At 39.2% G+C, this 22088-nt stretch overlaps 1 protein-coding gene across 4 annotated transcripts in view; it reads left to right on the top strand.

The window, feature by feature from the left end:
- The first annotated feature begins 1687 nt into the window (after nucleotides 1-1687).
- Nucleotides 1688-22088, top strand: part of opa1 (OPA1 mitochondrial dynamin like GTPase) — a 35547-nt gene continuing 15146 nt past the window's right edge. The window contains exons 1-29 of one of the 4 annotated variants that reach the window (XM_080882534.1): nucleotides 1688-1853; nucleotides 2396-2720; nucleotides 2824-2920; nucleotides 3049-3156; nucleotides 4261-4314; nucleotides 5767-5849; nucleotides 7485-7628; nucleotides 8934-8987; nucleotides 9076-9180; nucleotides 9464-9550; nucleotides 9923-10036; nucleotides 10262-10342; nucleotides 10447-10521; nucleotides 10610-10681; nucleotides 10913-11012; nucleotides 11117-11247; nucleotides 11658-11730; nucleotides 12310-12382; nucleotides 12470-12585; nucleotides 13884-13948; nucleotides 14161-14237; nucleotides 15066-15231; nucleotides 16237-16389; nucleotides 16572-16680; nucleotides 16970-17049; nucleotides 17263-17403; nucleotides 17507-17623; nucleotides 17832-17925; nucleotides 18548-18658. In XM_080882534.1, coding sequence (XP_080738660.1) covers nucleotides 1825-1853; nucleotides 2396-2720; nucleotides 2824-2920; nucleotides 3049-3156; nucleotides 4261-4314; nucleotides 5767-5849; nucleotides 7485-7628; nucleotides 8934-8987; nucleotides 9076-9180; nucleotides 9464-9550; nucleotides 9923-10036; nucleotides 10262-10342; nucleotides 10447-10521; nucleotides 10610-10681; nucleotides 10913-11012; nucleotides 11117-11247; nucleotides 11658-11730; nucleotides 12310-12382; nucleotides 12470-12585; nucleotides 13884-13948; nucleotides 14161-14237; nucleotides 15066-15231; nucleotides 16237-16389; nucleotides 16572-16680; nucleotides 16970-17049; nucleotides 17263-17403; nucleotides 17507-17623; nucleotides 17832-17925; nucleotides 18548-18658 — 3034 coding nt within the window. In that variant the 5' untranslated portion in view covers nucleotides 1688-1824. The remainder of the gene's footprint in view (nucleotides 1854-2395; nucleotides 2721-2823; nucleotides 2921-3048; nucleotides 3157-4260; nucleotides 4315-5766; nucleotides 5850-7484; nucleotides 7629-8933; nucleotides 8988-9075; nucleotides 9181-9463; nucleotides 9551-9922; nucleotides 10037-10261; nucleotides 10343-10446; nucleotides 10522-10609; nucleotides 10682-10912; nucleotides 11013-11116; nucleotides 11248-11657; nucleotides 11731-12309; nucleotides 12383-12469; nucleotides 12586-13883; nucleotides 13949-14160; nucleotides 14238-15065; nucleotides 15232-16236; nucleotides 16390-16571; nucleotides 16681-16969; nucleotides 17050-17262; nucleotides 17404-17506; nucleotides 17624-17831; nucleotides 17926-18547; nucleotides 18659-22088) is intronic. The other 3 variants (XM_080882535.1, XM_080882536.1, XM_080882537.1) reach the window with 3 other exon arrangements.

Here is a 22088-nt window from a genome sequence, read left to right as displayed (position 1 = left end):
TATAGCATTCGTATTCTATTTTTATCTTATTGTATATTTTTATTCTATTTTATTCTACTGTATATAGTATTTTATTTTATTCTATTCTGTACAGTTGTGTACTGTATTTATTCTTATTGTATTCTAATTTTTGCGTCATAACTTTTGCACTGTCCACTTCCTGCTGTGACAAAACAAATTTCCCACGTGTGGGACTAATAAAGGTTATCTTATCTTATCTTATCTTATCTTATCTTAAGAGGACCTGCTTATGGAAGGATGAAAGCTTTACAGGGAGTTTCTCAACATTGTAATTACAATTTAAAGTAAAATTAAAGCCACCAAAACGAGAGAAAATATAATATGGTATAAAGTTCCAGATAGAGGTAGGGTTTTTAAGAAAATGTTTAGCCCAATTAATTTTGAAAGTGTTATTTAAAGTAGAAAAGTCTAAGACGTTAAGCCCACCTGATTCATATTTATTCATCACAACAGTTTTTCTAATATAATGCGTACGGTTTTTCCATATAAAATTAAAGAGCATACGGTCAATATCTTTACTAATTTTCTTATCCAGATGTAAGGAGAGAGCAGCATATGTTAATCGGGATATCCCTTCAGCTTTAGTAATTAACACTCTACCTTTCAAAGACAAGTCCCTTTGCAGCCACTGGTTGAACTTTTTTAGGGTTTTCTGTACAATTGGAGTGAAGTTTGAAGAGCATCTTGATTTTTAGTCTTTGGATATTAACAGTCCCAAGTATGTGACTTCTTATTTAACAGCGATATTACAGATAGTATTTGCAGGGCAGTCTTTAATTGCTAGTAACTCACACTTTTTTAGATTTAGGCATAAACCAGAGGCCTCAGAGAAATCACTAATCACAGTAAGAGCTGGAGGGATTTGGTTTGCATTCTTCGAGAAGAGTGTGGTGTCATCGGCTAACTGGCTGATGACGAGCTCCTTATCAGCTATGGTGATTCCTTGTACAACACTGTTTGAAATATTAGTTGCAAGAATTTGTGTACAAAGTAAAAATAAGTATGGTGAAATAGGACATCCTTGGTGAATACCACGTTTCAGGTCAAATCTCGGGGTGGAGCCGTTAATCATTTTAATAGAACCATTGCCATTTGTGTATAAGGTTTTGACAGCTTTACAGAAAAACTTGCCAAAGCCAAATTTTTCCAAAGAGTGGAAAATAAATTGATGTTCAATTGTATCAAAAGCCTTATAAAAATCCAGGAAGAGAATGAAGCTATTGTCAGGTACCAGATCAGAGTAATCAAGTAAATCCAAAACCAGTCTAATGTTATTAGAAATGTGTCTGTTTCTCATAAAGCCTGATTGTGTCTCATCAGTAATTGTTTCCAAGACCTCTTTAATTCTGTTAGCAAGTATTAAAGCCATAATCTTATAGTCATTATTGAGCAGGGAGATGGGTCTCCAATTATCAATAAAGAGTAAGTCTTTGTTTGGTTTTGGAATAAGTGTTATGAGACCTTGAGTAAGAGGAGGGAGGGTGTTATTCTCTATACTTTCTGTAAAAATCTGCAGTAAAAACGGAGCCAGGAGATTAGAAAATGATTTATAAAACTCTGCAGTCAAACCGAAAAGAGATATTATAGCAGAGGTACGTATAGGAACCAATTCCCTACATCGTTTATTTTGTCAGTGCTCTTTAGGCGGTGGAACCACTCACCGGAAGTGGACTGTCATTCCGATTGTGTCCTTGTTAGCCGCCACAACGGGCAAGCAAATGTGTGTTGTTTGGGAAGATGAATTAAACTGTACCTAAATAGTGAATCTGAACGACATCTCCGTGAAGCTGCTTTAACAGCATCATGCTGCGTGTAGGGAGCAGAGCTGCCTGGTGAGTTTGTATTTAATGAAGGTAACAGAAGCCAGGGTTAGCTACGGTGTGAGGAGAGCACATATGAAGCTGCTTCCTCTGACAGCTCAGGACGGCCGACCTGGTTCTGTGTAGATGACAGCAGCCCCATGTCATAGTAAGAAAGATAAAGGACACATATTATAGGAGTTATCACGGCTGTCTACGTGTGGAGTGCGTTTGGTTTATGTTGCCGGTGCTACTGCAGCATAAACGTTACCCTAGCATAAACCGGCTAAAAGTCTAGCTCGGTCGCTGAGTGTGTACAGCAGCTGCGTTATTTAAAAACAAAAACGATAGATTGACAGACCCCTGTTAACTGTGTCTGTACACTTAGTTAAGTGATTTATTGTAATAAACTGGGTTGTTTATAACGTTCAATGTCAAACCTGAAAACGTGTGCCATCTGCTTTCCTGCGTGTTGCTGCAGTCTATTGGGGCTACCTTGAACAAAAATGACTGCTTTTGTAACTGTTCTGTGGAAATGAGGTGTCTTTATTTTTTTCATCCACACCTCATCTCAGCGTGGCCTGCAGGAACCTGGTGGCCAACAACATGGGGGTGAGATTTCGGATACCCTTGCAGAAGCTGCACCCTCTCTCCCGTGCTATCCATCACCGTTACTCTGGAAACGGCAACCCTCAGCGCCCTCCTCATCGCACAGCAGCCCGCTATTTCACCTCCATGTCTCGGTTGCCCATGCGGCCGCCGAAGCCTCACCCGGGCTCTGGGGGCCACGGGTACCAGCAGCAGCGCAACTTCTGGGTGGCTCGCCTTGCTGCTCGGTTGCTGAAGCTCAGATATATTCTGCTGGGGAGTGCAGTGGGAGGAGGGTATACAGCTAAGAAGGTCAGTGTGGAGTGTTGTGCTTTGCTTGTCATGTGAGATGCAGGAAAACTGTTAAACATACTGAAGCGGTGATGTTTTTTTGTTTGTTTATGTTTTCTACCAGACCTATGATGAGTGGAAGGAAATGCTGCCTGATTTTAGTGAATACAACTGGGTGATTCCTGATTTTGTTTGGGAACTGAGCGAACAAATAGATCTTGGTAATTTCTTTTTTTTTTTTTTTTACAAACAATAATGATTAAATCCCTCACATTGTTTTCCACCAGCTGTATCATGAGCTGCAGCTCTGTCTTTTCCACCTGACTGTGTTATCCATTTTCACCTGCAGATAAACTGGCCAAAGCTCTACCAGAGATGGAAGAAATAGCCAAACTACTACCCGACTTTGACAAAATTGGGGAGAACTTCACGTTCCTCAAAAGCCTCCTCACCTCTGGTGAGTAAACAAAGCATCAGCATTCACTTAATGCAATTACATATTATTGTAAAAAATAGCATGTGCAGACATCTGAGTGTCAGGATTTAGAATGAAGGTTACAGTAGCTTCACTGAAGCAAACCTGCTTTCCTCTTCTACCTTCTTACCTGTAACATACTCCAAGGGTTGCATTTTTGGTCTCCGACCTCTAAGGGACCTGAGCAGAATGAGCAAGTAGACTTCTGTATCCTGTTACTTGCTGATTTTTCTGCTACACCCTTTCTACCTCTGGTTGTGGTTATTAAATGATTCCTTATTAACTGAACCGTCCAGTAATTGCGATTTTGTTTTATTGCTGACTTTGGTTTCATGGTGTCACCATTTAGATGGGTCCATGTGCAGCATTTATGTGTGGTATTATACCAATATAAATGTATACATGTCTGTTATTTCATGACTTTCATTTAAAAACATTATCTGTACAAACTGATTGTGTAAACTGTATGACGTTTCCTGTGATAAGGAATTTCACTACAGTACAAGTTTGTTCCTGGGAACATGAAAGCTTAGATTTAAATAAAATGGTAAATGGCCTGTATTTATATAGCGCTTTACTAGTCCCTAAGGACCCCAAAGCGCTTTACATATCCAGTCATCCACCCATTCACACACACATTCACACACTTTGTACTAATGAGCCTCACTGAGTATTGTGTAGGAGGCATTTTGACTGGATGAGGATTTGATCATGTTTTTTGTCATCGTACATCAGCATTAATGTTTAAATAAATACTAAATATTATATTCTGCCTACAAATGATGAAGGATCGGTTATGCTTTCATAATGAAAAGGCACTAATGATAACTGTAACATTTATGGCTTTTTTCAAGATGACGCCCATTTGAGGGTGTTCTTATCAATTTTAACAGTTTTCTATTAATTAGCTAGGTCACTTAAAGCTCTGGCACAGCAGTATCTTTGTATTAATATACATCATCTAGCTAGCTGTGTCCCTGCTTTGACCATCATCCCTTTGCTTCTGTCTTTTATGATTTTTATCTTGTGTTGTTCTTCCTTTCTCCTCCCCCCCTACCCTCCTGTTGTCCTCCACGTTCTTCACAGGTGTGAGTTTGGGTAGTGAAGTCAAAGGAGCTTCTGGTCTGCATCTGTTGTTAGGTGTGTAAACCCAGCTCTCAGTAGTGCTGCCCACTCCCCTCTTTTCTTTCTGTGGCTATCTGACAATTGTCTCGCCACAGCACTGGCATGGTGGCCATGATTTTGGCTCTGAAGGCAGTAGCAGAGCATCTTCCTGGGATATGCAGTTAAATGCTGCTGTCATTGTTCAGACTATTTACCGAGTTCAGTAAGTGTAACTATGAGGGTTAAAAGGTCTAATCTTGGACTAAGCTTTGCTTGAATTGGTAGAAGATTTCTCTACTGCATCTTGAAGTCACCCCAAATTCATAGAAACCTTGAAGTTTACCTTTCCATAGTTAATTTAGAGCATAAATTTTTATTTTTTTATTTTTAAGAAAAATCTACAGAAAGGGTCTGGAGAGCTCATAAATGCAGATCATTGTTTTTACCTGTAGTATCTCCCCTTTTCCGTTTTCCTTTCTTTAAACCGGACTGTCCTCGGCTGTGCTTTGTCCTACTGTGTTGTGTATTCTTTGCCTCCTTTGACTTCCACCCTTTTTTCTCACCAGGGTTTTTTGCTTCTGTCATTCTTTCATCACTAATCGTTGGGGCAGGTTTGTTTTGCTCAAACTTATTGTTATTCAAATGGTTGGAAAATGAACACAAAGCTGATTAAGATGTAAATGAATTCTAATAATCAATCCAAACAATTAGCTGAAATTAATTAAATAACAATAATGTAACCCTTAAATGGGTTAAGATTAATAAAGGTAGTTCATTGCACAACAGTATGTGAAATATTTACCTGAAGGGATTCCCACACAGATGTGACCACGCCTTTGCAAGGAGTCATAATAACAGCAGGGAGTGTCTCTGGCTCTTACTCACGCACTATTAACACTTAATGTACCTGTAATGGCTTCAGGAAAAATATTTGTCCATTGATATAATCAATATACTTATTCCCAATGCTACTACATTTTTCTCTGTACATGTTCATTCTGTTGCTTAGTAGAGTTTTCCTTGTGCATTGTCATAACATGTCTTGAAAACTTAATTTCACCAGTTTTGATTAGGTGCCAAAGGAATATTAGAAAATTAAATGTAAAGATCTTAAAGAAGTCAATTCTTGAATTGCTTTTTGTCCATCTAAAACTGTGTTCCTAACAAGGTATGGAAGTTAATCAGAGTCAAAGACGTCAGCGTCAAACGGATGGAACCATTTACAGTATTTCAGTGCTTCAACATCTAGTCCTAGCTGTGCTAAGTTTTCTGATGATTATCAGACTGTTATACGTTCCTGAATAGCTTGAAAAACTTATGTAGTGCTACATTTTCCAGACATTTGAATTTTAGTCATTCTGCTCTTCTATTTTTCTATCGGGGGTCTTTTAGCCATAGTCACAACTCTCCTAGTTTGAGCTGCATGTAATAATATTTATGTATTTGCATTAGTAATCTTATCCTGGGTTGTTATGTCTCCTCTGATAGAAACTTCAGGTGATCCTCCACTAAATGCCACAGATTCCTCTGCTGCAGTCGCACATGAAGCTGGTGACAAGCAGTACAAAAAGGCAAGTAGATAGAATCTGCTCACACTTCCTAGTTTTTCTTCTCTTTACTCTGACACAGCTTGGTCTCGCTCAGCTCCTGTCTGCTACTTTTCGCTTCAAGGAAAAGAACTATGATCATTTAAATCAAAATGCCCCCCAAGAAACTTAAATGTTAGTTTGTATTACTCGAAAAAATTGTACATTTTTAAATGTAATGTGCTTTGAAGACCTGGCAGCGATTGAGGTCCATAGTCTTTAGCAGTGTACTACTTGGGGTTCGTTTTGATTCAGTGAGTTCTTCTGAATGTGAAATGTGAGTTAAACACAATCTTACCAGCCGATACACAGATATATAAAGGTGTAATAGTGAGAACAAAGTTTGTACAAGAACAGTGTTAATTAAAGATGGTAAATTGCCAAAAAGCTGTCTGTAAGTGCTGCTAGAGTAGTTTGATCTTCATCAAAGTTTTAAACCTGTACCTGCAAACTGTACAGCACCAAATCAAAGTGTTAACTGCAAGTTCTTACACACACTGCTGAACATGTGCGAAGTTTATTGACTGTTGTCTCACGTCGGTGGATAGTTGCTTCTTTTAACTTTATTTCCTTATTTACACAGTTATTTCATTTCTGTTGTCCTTGTGCTGTTTTGTATGTTTTGTACTTTGTATGTATGTTTGTTTTGTTTTCTGTTTCAGCGCATCCATGTCCTATTATTTATTTATCTATTTTTACCTTGTTTGTGTCTGCGTGCGTATGTGTGGTGTATGTGATTGTGTATAAGTGTGCTTGTTTAACAGTCTCTAAAGTTTAAAGGAAAGTGACAGCGACTTGGAGTATTAGGAGGTGCTTTTACAAAACAAAACTTTCCTATTCCCTATTTTTTCTATGATCATGGTCTCCAACATGAACAAAACACCACTTTTTATTATATTATTTGCACATTTCACAGAGTGAAAAAGCAAAAGGATGCACACAATTTGACATACGTCATGGTGGGGACTCTTGAACTATTTTTCCTGCTATTTAGTATGCTTTGTGCTTCACCCTGACCGATATCTCAGTGCCTGCTTCGCTTGGTTAATCATCAACTTCCGACCAGTTGTTTTCAGGTCCATTTAACGTTGTTTTGCAGCACATCTAAACATTTTGGTCAAAACTTGAAACTTGTTTTACAGAAGTTGTGTTATTGAGGAATTATGAACTTCAGGCAAAGTGTTGTTCCACTCATGATGAGCAGATAGCCAAAAATCCTCAGTGGAGCATAATAATGAGCAAATGCAACAGTATCACAGTTGCTGCCACTCGCTGAGAGGCACTGGTTGTCGTATTAGTTGCCTCTTCTGCCTTCAGTCTGACAAAGTTCAGCATCTCTGTGTTTTGGATTTAGGAGAGGCTGACTTTGCTCAGTTACACTGATGATGGTGGCAAGATTAACACAGCCAAAGACTGTGATTCGTTTTAATGACAACTCTTAATTAATACAGTTTAATTTTGACTCAAAAACAAAATAAATCCCAGAGACAAAGACAGACGCCCTCTGCTGTAGCCCTGTGTTGGGTTACTGCAGTGGCCTGTAATGCTGGCCTGCCCCGTGGCCTGCAGATGTTTTTGTTGCGCCTCCTGCCTTTTTCTCACTATGACATACCTCAGCAGGGTCTGCTTGGCGAGCTCATTCTTATTCAGCAGCAGATCCAGCGGCACGAGGAGGAGGTCCGACGGGCCGCTGCAGCCAGTAGTGCACGCCCCCAACCGTCAGAGCCTGCTCCGAACCCCAGCCCCCCTCAACAGTCACGCAAGGTGAAGGTCCAGTCCCGCTTAGATCTGCTCTATCATACAAGAGACTCCTAAAGCTTTATAGCTACAGCACAGATTTAAATCGTTGGACTAAGTAATGTCAGCCAGCGCTACCTTAAAAAAAAAACCACTAGAGTAACTTCACACCCAGTGAAAATCAGTGTTTCCTCTCTGAAAGGTTCAAGCCTCTTTACCTCAGCGGTGCTGATGGGCACAATTAAAAGTGTGAAAATAACCACACATGAGTATACTAAACAGTTACTGTAGCGGTGACCTCATAAGATTTTCAGCTGGTGTAAAGTTGGTGTATATATATTTGTTTTTGTTAAACTTGTAGTCCACATAAATTGGCCTGTCAGCAGATTTTATTCCACCCTCTACAGTATTAAAAAGCAGTCGTCTTCTTTGACTGTGTAGTTTGAGTTTGTTTTGCCAGTGTGCTGTTGAAAGGGCTTGCATGGACCACAACAGCTGGGTTTGCTAGAAATGGTGACTATAGCCAGCGTCATTCTCCCACGCAAGTGGCTGGATAATCATCAGCAGTACTGCATTATTGTGCAGAAGCGCTGCATGGAGTGGAGTGAAGCCTGCCGCATGGTGTGAGCTACACTTTTTTTTTAAACTCTCATGAGTGGATCTAACTTTTCTTTATCAATTTACTTCATCAACACGCTTAAGCTCTTTAAGAGCTCCTTAAAGCTCCTTAAAAATAATGAAGCGATCTCTTAGCTTTTCAAAAATCTTTGCTATGTATTGCAAGAATGTAAGTTGAAGAACATTTCTTACCCCTGTTGTGCAGTATAGAAATGGTTTTTAATGAAATAGTTTGGTGTGTCTTTAAATTCCTTTTCTTCTTCTTCTATCATTTGTCCATGTCTGCTGTGCCTCCTGCTTCCTGTCCCACATCTCATTGTTCCAAACATGTTGCATATATATAATATACAAAATAAAATACAGTTTGTCCAATCATTAAAATTAAGCTGTAATGGCAGTGAATTTGTGATTAAGTTCACTCTGTGATTTGTGCCTGTTTGTGAATCATAGTGTGTTGATTGAAGCTGAGCGATGCCAGAATGATAGTATGTGCCTGAAATTTGTGTTCCTCTCTTGCATTAACTTGACTTTCAACTCTCTCCGTAGACAGAATGCACGGATTGAGCCTTTATGATGCTGGTGGGAGTTCAGTTGTTTGAAGGTGTTCTGTGAGAGTCGTGGGGTTAGCTCTTATATTCAGAAGAGAAAGGAAGCATTAACGTTTGTTGTTGTTTTTTTTTTTTTTTTTTTCTTTGTCTCTTCTGTGATCTTTAGTCATCTGACAAAGAAAAGATAGACCAGCTCCAAGAAGAGCTGCTGCGCACTCAGGTACAGTAGCTGTGACTTTCTCCTTGCTTAAATGTAAATGTTGAAATGTTTCTGGTTGTTAGTTTTGACACTGCTATTTGTCCATTAGCTAAGATATCAGCGCATGCTGGAGAGACTGGAGAAGGAAAACAAAGAGTTGAGGAAAGTGGTGCTGCAAAAAGATGATAAGGGCATTCACCAAAGGAAAGTGAAGGTGGGTTATGAACATATTAAACACATACAGATTCTCTTTTTCCTGGTCTAGATTTTACTTTAATTGGGATTGCTTTTTCAGATGTGAGCATTGCAGATATCTGGAATATTTTCCAGATAGGTCCCAGAGTGTTGGGCAGTTACATTTTATTATGATTAATATCTGTTAATGATAAAAAAAAGTGTTGCCTTTCATAGATTTAGTTATTCTCCAGCTCTTCTTTGTTGTGACAGCTAATTACTCAAAGACTGATAATTAATTACTGTTCTGTCTCCTTGTGTAGAAATCCCTTATTGATATGTATTCTGAAGTCCTGGATGTCTTGTCGGACTATGATGCCAACTACAACACCCAGGACCACCTACCCAGGGTACATATGAGCTTTATTTGTTGAACATCTGTGTGTTTTTTAAGAAACAACATTTTTGTGTCATTTTTGTGTGTGTTCGTGGGTGTGTGTTAGAATTGATAGCTTGACTCATAAAAATCAACAAACAACTTCCTAAATACCCGAAAGGTTGATTCTGTTAATCAACGAATCAACTTTTTGGGATTTCCTTACGTGGATGATTGAGTGTGCATCAAAACTTTGTAAATATGTTGCCAAACTTGCATTTATTGTTACTGGATCACAGAAGGCCTTCTGTTTCATTTTCCATTATCCCAACGCTGTTTGGTTGAGCTGTTTACCTTTCCCTGTCTCTTTGTGTGGTCTCACCCTCTTCCTAAACTTGTGCTTCAGGTCGTTGTGGTGGGCGATCAGAGTGCTGGAAAGACCAGCGTGCTCGAGATGATAGCACAAGCCAGGATATTTCCCAGGGGCTCAGGAGAGATGATGACACGCTCTCCCGTCAAGGTGTGTGTGGCCAGTGTGGTTCGCGTGTGTGTGAAAGATTTCATATTTATATGGCCCTATTTTAATTGAATATTTTTTCACAACATGGTCAGAAAATGTCATCATAAACAGGTTTACATAAGGAACAACAAAGATGTTTTTGAGTGTTGTCACACAAGCATTCTGGGAAGTTAAACCAACATTGACTCATTTTTTTAAATACATAAAAACTCTTATGTTGTGTAGGTAACATTAAGTGAAGGCCCTCACCACGTGGCCATGTTCAAGGACAGTGGCCGAGAGTTTGACCTAACCAAAGAGGAAGATGTAAGTGACACAGTCTTCAATCCATCCATTTGATAGAAACTACAACTTCAAGCTAGTTGTTTCATTAAAGTATTTATTGTGCTCTTTCTTTCTGTGTCCCACAGCTGGCTGCTCTCAGGCATGAGATTGAGCTGAGGATGAGGAAAAGTGTGAAGGAAGGACAGACAGTCAGCTCTGAGGTTGTACATATACTAACACTCAGATTAAACATAAAGTTTTTTTTCCTGCAGTGTTTCATGAAATGATGTTTTCTATTCTGTATGTTAGACAATATCCTTGAGCGTTAAAGGGCCTGGCATCCAGAGGATGGTACTCGTTGACTTACCGGGTGTAATCAGTGTAAGTCTATATTCTGCGTATAATAATGTTTCAAATTCCTTTGGCTGTATTAGGATTTCATTTGGGTTTTTTTCTATAATTTACCTTATATTGATTTACCAATATGTAATAGATAATTTTTAAAAAATCAAAAATTTATTTGTTTTCCTAAAGTGTAGAAGTTGCTGTTAGAGTCACTATTTCACTTTTTGTGAAAATTGCAGTCTTAAAAAGTTATTTAATGTCTTGTAGACGGTGACTGCGGGCATGGCAACAGACACTAAGGAAACCATCTTCAGCATCAGCAAGGCCTACATGCAAAACCCCAATGCAATCATCCTCTGTATTCAGGGTAAGATATGCATATGTTTCCATTTACAGTAATAAAACCAGCACATATCAAAGTGAGAGAAGAGGTGATCTCTACGTGGACTAACCCTCTTGCTCGTTGTCCAGATGGCAGTGTGGATGCAGAGCGGAGCATTGTAACAGACCTGGTTAGCCAGATGGACCCTCAGGGAAAGAGGACCATCTTTGTCCTGACCAAAGTGGACCTGGCTGAGAAGAACCTGGCCAGCCCAAGCAGAGTAACTAGTCTTTGCCATCTAAGAAAATGTTGTAAAATAGTTACTTTATAGGTAAAAGATATACTATTAACAGCTTCGAAAGCTTTATTTTATTTTAATTTCTTAATGTAGTGGCGAAAATACAGGTCTGCCTAATGATTCTTGACACCTAAAAAAAACATTATCATGACATTGTTGTTCATCGTGTTAAAATGACTTCTTAAAAGTGATCATGTTGATTCGTCATGCAATTATTGCAGTGTGATTAGAGCTATTTGCAACTACACCACAAGAGGGCGCTAAATCCTTACAGTTTAACCAGATTTTCTTGGCAAGTCAGCACCTGGTTTCAGAAAACAGTGTGCACACAACAGAATAGAGAATTTCAGTCATATTTGTCTTTTGGTTTTTTTTGCCATCTTCTTTTTCAGATTCAGCAAATAGTGGAAGGCAAGCTGTTTCCCATGAAAGCCCTGGGCTACTTTGCTGTTGTAACAGGAAAAGGTGACGTCCACTACTGTGAACTCCAGCATGCTACATTTATTTTTGTGTCCCTTAATGATGACTTTTAGGTCAATAATGTCACATTTCCATAGAGAAATTTGTTTTAAAATGTTTTATCTCCACTTTAGCTTAACTAAACAGCAGGTGAAGTAGGTAGCCAGGTAGATGACCCTCCCTGTGTGAGGGAAGCAGAAAGCATTCAGGGATGCCTGCTGTTAAAACAAAGAACATGTGCAGGGAATCACAAGGTGTCTCATTCATCTTTGCCATAAGGAAGTCATTGTTTTCTGTGATGCATTCAGAGAAATGCAGTAATGCAAATGCAGTAATTTTTAAATTGCGAACTGGAGCAGAGCAGCAAGCCTTCCTACATGAGCATGACACGTATTCTACTAAATGAAGGCTACATTTAGTACAAGCTTGCTCTCAAATAAAGGCCTTCTGCCTTTGGGCTAAATAAAAGACTCGGCCACTATTTGATAGAAATACATTATGTAACACACAGCATTGCATAGAATAGTCGCTAATTTATGTTAAATTATTTGCTCATACTTTTTATTGCTAATTGCTTGTGTCCAGGAAGCAGTGCTGAAAGCATAGACTCCATCAAAGACTATGAAGAGGACTTCTTTCAGAACTCTAGGTTACTCAGGCAAGTTATACCATCTAATATGCAGCTTCTAAAAGTTCATCAAATAAGTAATTCCAGAGTTGAGAAATAATTTGTGTGCACAACTAGGGACGGCATGCTGAAAGCTCACCAGGTGACTACAAAGAACTTGAGTCTGGCCGTCGCTGACTGCTTCTGGAAGATGGTGCGGGAGTCTGTAGAGCAACAAGCTGATGTCTTCAAAGGTATGACAACACCTTCAGCATTTAATTTTATCCTATAAAGAACCAATTGATTCATATAGATTGGTTGTTTGCAATGAAACATTTATATGGTCAGATCTGTTTGCAGTGATGTGCATGTTAATAATGTGAATAGGCATGTTAGGATTAACAGTAAAAGGAGTAGCTGATCTTACTCTTTTCAGTCTCCCTATATTGGCTTTCCTCAGCCACTCTGCCATACTTTTCCACCCCCTCTGTCTTGACTTCCAACTACAATTAGTCTAGACAGTCTCAAGCTCATTGCTAACAGCATAAGAGATTTATGGCCATGAGACTTCACATCCCATAGGTCCATTGTGTTGAGCATCGATCCATATCCCATCAAATCACATGCAGCCAGCTTCCATCCTCCATTCTTGGCGCCACCACATCTCCACAAACCAGCAATTAGCCTAATCTCCACTGTGGATAGGGAGCTGTGGAAAGGGGCAAGAAGCTCAGTGTGCTAGTGTGTCTCTGTGTGCATACGCGAGAGGTAAAACTCTGACTTTTGATAAAATTGTGTGATTGGCCCCATCTTCCCTCCTCCCCAGAGACCAGTTAGGGAGAGTAAGTGTGCAAAACCCTCATCCCCTGTTATTAGAGAATAAACACCATCTGGTGACTGAAGGCTGCCGTCATATCATGCTATGTGAGAAAAGGCCAGGCTCTCTCTGTATAGGCTCATTGCTTGATGATGATCGAGATCTGTCAAAGGATGGAGCATAATCTCCATGGTGAAAAAGAAAGAAAGATTTAAGTGTTCAGTTTCAGCCAGGCAGAAGAATGAGCACTAGATAATTTGATGATTAGGGTCTGTTGGAGCTTTATGATGTTGCCGTCTATATTAAAATTATAATGTCACGTTTCATGTGTAAGACTGTTTAAAAATATATTATAGCCTCTGCACACTGTCTCACCTACTACTATTTTATTAAATCACAACATCTCAGACTAAGTGACCCTCATCAGGTACAAAACAGTTTTCATACAATCCATCCAGTCTGAATGCTGATGGTCCCTCTTTAGAACTGTGTGGATGTAATCGATGATAACAGTAGTTGCTCTTTATTTAGAGGTTTTATCACTAAACCAACAATTGCATTACTGTCGTTATGGAAGTTTTTACCAGTTAGTTCTCTTATCAGGATTATTTGTTTATTTCCTGTGGGTCATTCAGGTGTGCAGTGATTTTAAACCACGTAAGATTGAAATTTGTTCATATTGAAGTTGAAAATGTTTGTTTAAATATTCCTTTTCATGATCCCTGCTTTAACCAGCTTCACGATTCAACCTGGAGACAGAATGGAAGAACAACTACCCTCGTCTAAGAGAGCTGGACAGGGTAGGAAACACAAACAGCCATTTCTTTGAACTCTCACATAGTTCTTTATAAAAGCAAGCTTGCTCATTAGTGATGGATATTTTATAAATTACATTTGTGTTTTTAAAAAAAAATGTCCTTAAGAAATAAGAGTTTATTAATATGTTAAAATTGCATAATGTAATTTAAAATTACATTAAAGGTTTTTAATGTAGTATTTAATCTTTTTGCAGAATGAACTGTTTGAAAAGGCTAAAAATGAAATCTTGGATGAAGTTATTAGTTTGAGTCAGGTGACTCCACAACACTGGTAAGTTCCTCTTGAACTAACATCATGATTTATTATTCTTTAGTTGGTCTCACCATCATTTCAGTGACTTTGTTAGTTTTAGTTGTTTGTGAGGTGAATGATATTTCATGTTATGGGGAAAGAGCAGTGTTAAAATGTGCATTAGTACTTAACCAGCCATGAGCTAAAAAGCAGATCTTTGTCTGCATGTAGCTGTATGTGAATACCACAATGAGTAAAACCTTGCTTAAATGAGATCTATGCATGCTGTTGTGGGAATCCCCTGTGTGCGTGGCATCAGTTTTCTCTGATCAATAATCTGATGAATGGCCCATGGACAGGAGCAGGGGTGGCCCTGTTAGCCAGCCAGCAGGCAGCCAGCATTATTGGAAATGGCTCTTATTGACAGTGAGGAGTGCTAGCTGGAACAAAAGGGGACCTAATGAAATATGGCTGTGCGTTTATGATAAATGAGATAAGTGCAACGCTTCCCTGGTCTCAGCGGGATTTGGGACTCGGGGGAATCCTGGGTTTTGTTCTGCGTCGCTGTGGAGAGTGTGGATGCTGTTAGCTTTTAACAGGGTCATAGTATAGATGTTGGAGTTTACAGTCGAGCGTCCCTCTTTGCTCATTGTTTTCCTGCTCCGGCTGACGACTTAACTGCACTCAGCTGGACACCTTGGTCCAAAGCACTCTTTTTGTGTTTTTGTCTGTCTTCTATCTGTAACTAAAAGTGATAATCCAAATCTTCAAGATCTTAACATGGGTTAGAGTTATTGAGCTACAAAGTTTGGTACAAGTCGGCGCACATCTCTTTCAGAACTGACTTGTTTTTTTTCCTTCTTGTAGGGAATCTATTCTACAGAAAAAGCTGTGGGAACGTGTTTCCACCCATGTAATTGAGAACATCTACCTGCCTGCTGCCCAAACAATGGACTCTGGTACCTTTAACACCACTGTAGACATCAAGCTCAAACAGTGGACTGACAAGCAGCTCCCGCACAAAGCACTGGAGGTGCAGCACACTTGCTTTATTAGTCAGCTCATATCATGAATAATTCAGTTAAAGTGATTGTTGTTATTTTAAGAATTTTTTTTATTACATTTTGGTGAGTTCACTGTAGGGCTGTTTGATATAACGATATATATCGGATGACGATATAAAAACGTCTATGTTTAATTTTACGCTATCGTTTGCTTCGTGGTGTCGCAAAAATAAACTGTTTACTGCAATATTTTTTCGTTTTGATGGTCACTGTAGTGGCTATATTAATTTCTTAAAGTTCTCTCTTTCTCTTATATTTAAAATAACCACACTACGGACAGACAAGCGCCTGTATTTATGCGTTGTCGTTAGCAACAACAACGGTAACTCCATCGCGTCACGTGTCCGCTTGTTTATTTTCCACATAAACCTTTCACAATAAAGCTCAAGATCCTGTTGAGACTTTTCAAAATAAACTGAATCACGTGAAAGAGTATGCAGAGTTTATGGATGAGAAGCAAAAAAGAGCCGTCGGGTGCTAAAAAATAGACCTTAGACTCAAACGTTAGAACAGGCTTTTCCCCGCAGCACGCCGTGTAATAAATACTCACAAAGAAAACGGCGGCCGTTACAACTTATGTCTAAAAATGTATCGTTTCATGCATCGGTTAAAAAACTCGACTCCAGCTACACAACGCCCAGCTGGAAACATTTCACGCAAGTCGAGCCGCCAGAGATTCACAGAATTTACAAAAAAAATGTTACATTTTTGTGATTTATATCGTTATCGGACGATAGATGTCTGATATCTGGATGTGAGATTTTGGTCATATCGCACAGCCCTAGTTCACTGTCATATTCTATTGTTTAGTATTTCTTTTCTTTTTGCTGTGTGTTGTTTTTTTTTATGAGTATCTTGACTCTAACTCGATTAACACAGACTGTAGAACTTGTAAAAACAATTAAATCCAGCAGTGGCTTTATTCTAATAGCCCCTTTTCCCTCCTTATATTTTGCATACTTTGCCCCTGTCAGATTGCCTGGGAGACACTGCAGGAGGAGTTTGCCCGCTTCATGGCTGAATACAAAGGCAAAGACCAGGATGACATTTTTGACAAGTTGAAGGAGGCTGTGAAGGATGACAGTATCAAGAGGCATAAGTGGAATGAGAGGGCCCTGGACAGCCTGGTAAACACACAGTAAAATACCCTCACAAGCAGAAAGTGCACACTTGTTTATTGAAGCTCCCAGAGCAGACAGAATTTCATGATGAGATGCCATCAGCATAGAGAATGTAGTCGTGATGCAAAGAAGCACTGATGCTAACAAGTGGAATGTGTTTTTTGTACCTCTGTGTGTGGTTGTGTCAGAGGGTGATTCAGCACAATGCCCTCGAAGACCGCTCCATCACAGACAAGCCCCAGTGGGATGCAGCAATCCAGTTCATGGAGGAAACCCTGCAGTCACGCCTCAAAGACAGTACGTTGGCTATGATAGGATCATATGTTAAAACTCTCCTCGCAGTCTTAACCACACAAAAACATTTGTAGACTTTTATGGTTCTTTGTAGTTTTGGTTTTTAGTTGGAATCACATCAACACAGTTTCAGGTTCTTACTTTTGTCCCAGACATCAGTCACACACCTGTCCTGACCAGGTTTTAGGTGATCATGCTTTTGTGGTGCTTTTGCTGCCACAATGAGGCATGCTGTTTTTTCTGACGTATGATTTAATTTTGTTCTGTTTTGCTCTTTGCTCTCGACCTGCAGCTGAATCAGTAATCAAAGACATGGTGGGCCCAGACTGGAAGGAGAGGTGGCTGAGTTGGAAGAATCGTACACCAGATCAGGTCAGAATTGCAGGATTTCCTCAGAAGTCATAGTTGTGATGGTGCAGTAGTTTTTATAAGGAGCTTTGAAGCTGTGAAGTGGAAGATCAATAAAAGCTATCACCTTACACAATGGTCTAATTCCATCCACACTGTAGAGCTTACATATAAATATGTAATATTTTACATTCAAATGCTCCTTGAAGTGAAGACTTGCTTTTCTAAACCTTGCAGCATATTCGGAATGAAACAAAAAATGAGCTGGACCGCCTGCTGAAGCTGCACGATGAGCACACGGCTTACCTGGCTAATGATGAAGTCACCACAGTACGGAAGAACCTGGAGGCACGGAGTGTAGAAGTTGACCCGATGCTGGTGAGATGGAACGGATTATTCCAAACATTTTTTTTGTAACAGCAATACCTGGCACTTATGTTTGGCCTCTGTTAACTGGTGAAATATTTCCATACTTGCTCAGATCAAGGATACGTGGCATCAGCTTTATCGGCGACACTTCTTACAGAAGGCACTGTCACACTGCAACCTCTGCAAGAGGGGTTTCTACTACTACCAGAGACACTTTGTTGACTCTGAGGTAAGTAGAAAGAGTTGTCTTTTATTTTTTTTTATGTATTTATGCAGTTTCACCTGAGGTCAGGGTTAGTTTGGAAAAAATGTAACTTTACTCTGGGGCACCCTGTGTACTGAAGGCGGAAGACCTAGCGGGTACACACCCTTGATTTGTGTCTGTCCCAGGCCAAAAATAAAAAATAAAAATGTGATATCCCTGTTTGTTTCTGCAGTTGGAGTGCAATGATGTGGTGCTGTTTTGGAGGATACAGAGGATGCTGGTTATAACAGCCAACACTCTACGACAGCAACTTACCAACACTGAAGGTGAGCACTGTGGACTGGGGCTGGGGGCTATGTTATTTCCATAACAGCAGTTGTAGCTATTTATGGAATAAAGGTAAAACTATAGAATATCAAACCTTCTATTTTTAATGATTTCAGCCTTGTAGTTGTCATTTCTGTGGGTTTGTTTTTCTTGTATCTTTTTGTAAAACCAACAGGTTATTGGCAGGAATTTTACTTCCTCCTTTTGATTTTTTCCCTCCTGGTGGAGTAAGTTGTTCCATCAGTGGTACTTTGTGTGAAACATGTGAAAAATGCAGTGCAGTGAATCTAGTTGCACGCCATCCCCAAAGCTGATACTGAGATCAGATTTCACTGTTGGTTAGAAATGTTTGACTGAAGTCATCTCTGCACTTTCATTGTTGGGCTTAGTGATTTTTATATCCTTTAGCAAGGTTCCAGTAGTTATCCAGATTATCTATAAAGTAAAGACAAATGTGAGAGTGACAGTCCTTCTCCGAGTCTTTTTAATCATTATAAAGTGTTTTCATAACTTGATTCATCAAAACAAAAGATCGACAGAAAAGTGCATTTCATTGTTGTTGGGCCAGGCATTGATTATTATTGTTTCTTGTGTATCTGTCTCTGTGTCCGTGCTCGCCAGTGCGCCGATTGGAGAAAAACGTGAAGGAAGTGTTGGATGACTTTGGAGAAGACATGGAAAAGAAGACCCAACTCATAACTGGCCGCCGAGTCCAGCTGGCTGAGGATCTCAGTAAGACACACAAACACTTGCAGAGCAGAAAATACACTGCAGATACACAAAGGCTATAAAGAAACACCTGCTGAGTCTGATTGTTCCTATTTAAACTTCACAGTTCTTAACTCAGCGTCACAGTAGTTTGCATGCTAACCTACTACACTATCAGATATTATATACAGTAATGTGCAAAAGTTTTAGCCAGGTAAGAAAAAAAAATGCTGTAAACAAAGAATGAGTGTTAATCATTTATTTTCATCAATCAACAAAATGCAGTGAATGAACAAAAGAGAAATCTAAATGAAATCAATATTTGGTGTAGCGACCCTTTGCCTTCAAGACAGCATCAATTCTTCTTGATACACTTGCACACAGTTTTTGAAGGAACTCGGCTGAAAACTTTCTCTTTTTTTTCCCCACACCTGCCTAAAACCTTTGCACCGTACTGTATGCATATCTTACTTTGACCACTCAGGTCAACTACGTTATATTAAGCACGTGGATCCATTCTATAAAATCCTAGAGTCATCAGTAGGTGGCAGTGATGCTTCAGGAATTTATATTGATTAGTCCAGTATGGCAGTATTATTGCATTTAAGTTAAGCTAACAGTACAGGCCGGCTAAAAAGGCCTGTTTTCAGTTGCCTAGAAAATAGGATGCTCTCTAAGAAGTAGGTAAAAGCAGACAGAAAATATTTGTAAATCATTTAAAGCTGTTTCTATTTGAAAAATGTACAAAGACGTACAAATGAATTGTTCAAGCAGAAGAACATTATTTAAAGGAATATTTATTTATATGTAAGCTTATTTTTTACAGCAATGAGAAGTTCAAACGGGGGAAACAGAATAACAGAAAAGACCAGAAAAGTTTTGTGTTTCTTAAAAACGCATCACGTGGAACATTTCAGAACTAATTTATTGGATATAAAAAGAGATGCTGAGTCTTTGAGGAATAGAGATGGAGAGGAGCTCAGGCAATAGTTCAGTTTAATAAAACTGCTTCTCATTTTAAAACTAAAAAGAGTTGGAGAAATCGCTGAGGTTAATTCATCTATATCAGTCGTCATCAAGTAACAGTAGGTTAATATAAATGACAACACGCACCATAGATGCTCTCACATTAAGCTTAAATAAGCAAAGAAATTAAGACATTAGCTAAATAATAGAAGTGTATTTAAATTTATACTTTTTATTAAAAAAAAGAAGCAGCTGTTTTCAGCAATCTGATAAGGGGTAACCACAGCGCCTAGCTCTGCCCGTTTAATTTGGCTGTGTTTTACGTGGTACGCCCTTCCTGACACAACCCCAGAAGAGATTTTTAATCTTGTGCACATAATCTCTTCAACGCCTACTGGGAGTTCCTTTAAATTTTGCACAAGTGTTCACTTGGACTCTAGCAAGAACTGATTATTAATGATTGACCCATCTCCTCCTTTCCTTCTGTAATTTTGAGGAAACTGCTCTTGCTTAAGCACAGATATGTTTTTGCAAATAAAATGACTCGTTCTCAAAAGTAATTCGTACTGATGTTAATTACAAAATAAGACACTCTGTTCCTACAGCGACGCAGTGCACATGTGCTGTATCTCCTCTGTAAGTGAGTTTTGGGAAACTTTTCTCGGGGGTGGACCGATATATCTGCTAATTTTTACCTGTCAGCCTTTTGAAGGCTCTTAATTAAAAGCTGGTGCAATGAGTCTTCTCCAGCATTGGTCTTATTCAGAGAAGCTCTGCTTGCTAAGCAGTTTGTGTTTGCAAAGTGGCACACATGGCTTGCTGCCATTTCAGAAGTATCTGTGACACACACACGAGCATGCGCATGCATAATGACTGTTCCTGTCACCACAGAAGTACACAACAATTTAGACACACTTGCCTTTAAGTTGTAATTTTCTCACATTTAATCCAAGTCAAAGCACAGTGTTAAAACACTGCAAATGCCTGCATGATCTCAGAGTTTAAAGAACAATACGTGCCTCAAATACACACATTAGAGTGAAGTCAGTTTTTGCAGGAATCATTCTCCTGTCAACTTCTTTTAGATTTTGTTGACTTTCATATGTTGCATGTAAGCTCTGATTGTCAAAAACACATTAGTGCTTTTATTACCTTCCATGTAAACAACAGCAGACCACATGTACAGTATTTAAGTAGGCATAGTCATGCTACATTAAGAGGCACTCAGAGAAGACAGAAACACACACGGAGGTTTTTGCTGAGGGTTTTTCTGTCACAGAGCCCCCTCTCCATTCCACACACCGTCAGCCATGTCTAGACCTGCCTGGCCTTGCAAATTCTATAAGGCAAGTGGATCCATAAACTTTTCCAAACATGACATCCCCACTTTCCATCTGGAAAGACTGTCCTCACTAATAGATGTAGGAGTGTGTCTGGAATTTCTTAAGAAACCATGTAGTGTAGGACCACACCTGTGCATGCACACACATTTATTTTGTTTCTTTATGAATTATTTGTAGTGAAGTGTTTGCTTCACTCTTTAAATCTGCATCAATACAAGCAGCCATCATTTGGAGGGTCAGATGGGAATTTTGACATCAGGAAAAACAAATCTGTTTATTGTAATTTGAAGGTATAATGAACGTAAATGTAAACAGAATAAAATGCTCTGTGAGTCACCATGAACCACTGACCATGAGATGCAGTTTTCTTTATTGCATTTTACTCCTCATATCTCACTCCCTTCACTCCTATCTCTACTGCCGACTGAAATATAACACCACTTATTTTGTTGTAACTCATAACTAACATTCCAGCCTAACATTGCAGTCTGCTGGAAATGTACCTCACAGCACGCCGCCCTTTTGCAGCCCTAATTTTACAGTGATGTCAAATTTTTTCTTTTCCTCCTGCTAATAAAATGTATGTTCCAGAGTTTGAGCTTTGTCAGTCTGTCAGGTTGAGTTAGTGGGTGAGTGGAGGATCTGGGTCATTAGCTGTCGGACACTTTGCGCAGGGCATTCGGTGTAACACAGCCTAGACCTAAGTGTGTGGGTATGTGGGTCCTTGAGTCTAGACTGAACTACGTGGCTTATGGGCTGAGTTGGTGACATGCCTCAATTTCCTCTGGGCAAAGATTTCTTTTTTTTTTTTTTTTTCTTTTTTTTTTGGTTCCTTTTTTAACTGAAAGGCTCATCATAAAGGTTTCCTTTGCAGAAGCTTTTCACTCGTGCAAATATAGTAACTGGACATGGCAAAGCATAATTAATAAAACCCAACTTAAGCATTCTTAATTAGAAGTATCAGGTAGTGATTACTTTGTACTTTTAAGGACATTTCCGCTGTTAGGAGACCCTAAATCTGTCTTTAGCAACATCAGGCGGTTACTACATTTAAGAACACATGATAGGAATCACACATGGTTCCTTCCGAAACATGCAGTTCTCGACAGGAGAAGATTTTTGTTTGTTTTTTTTGTCTGCATCTG

Source organism: Rhamphochromis sp. 'chilingali' (assembly GCF_963969265.1).
Source record: "Rhamphochromis sp. 'chilingali' genome assembly, chromosome: 5".
Taxonomy (NCBI): domain Eukaryota; kingdom Metazoa; phylum Chordata; class Actinopteri; order Cichliformes; family Cichlidae; genus Rhamphochromis; species Rhamphochromis sp. 'chilingali'.
Note: the sequence above shows the minus strand (reverse complement) of the source record. Positions and strands in the feature narration are given on the sequence as shown.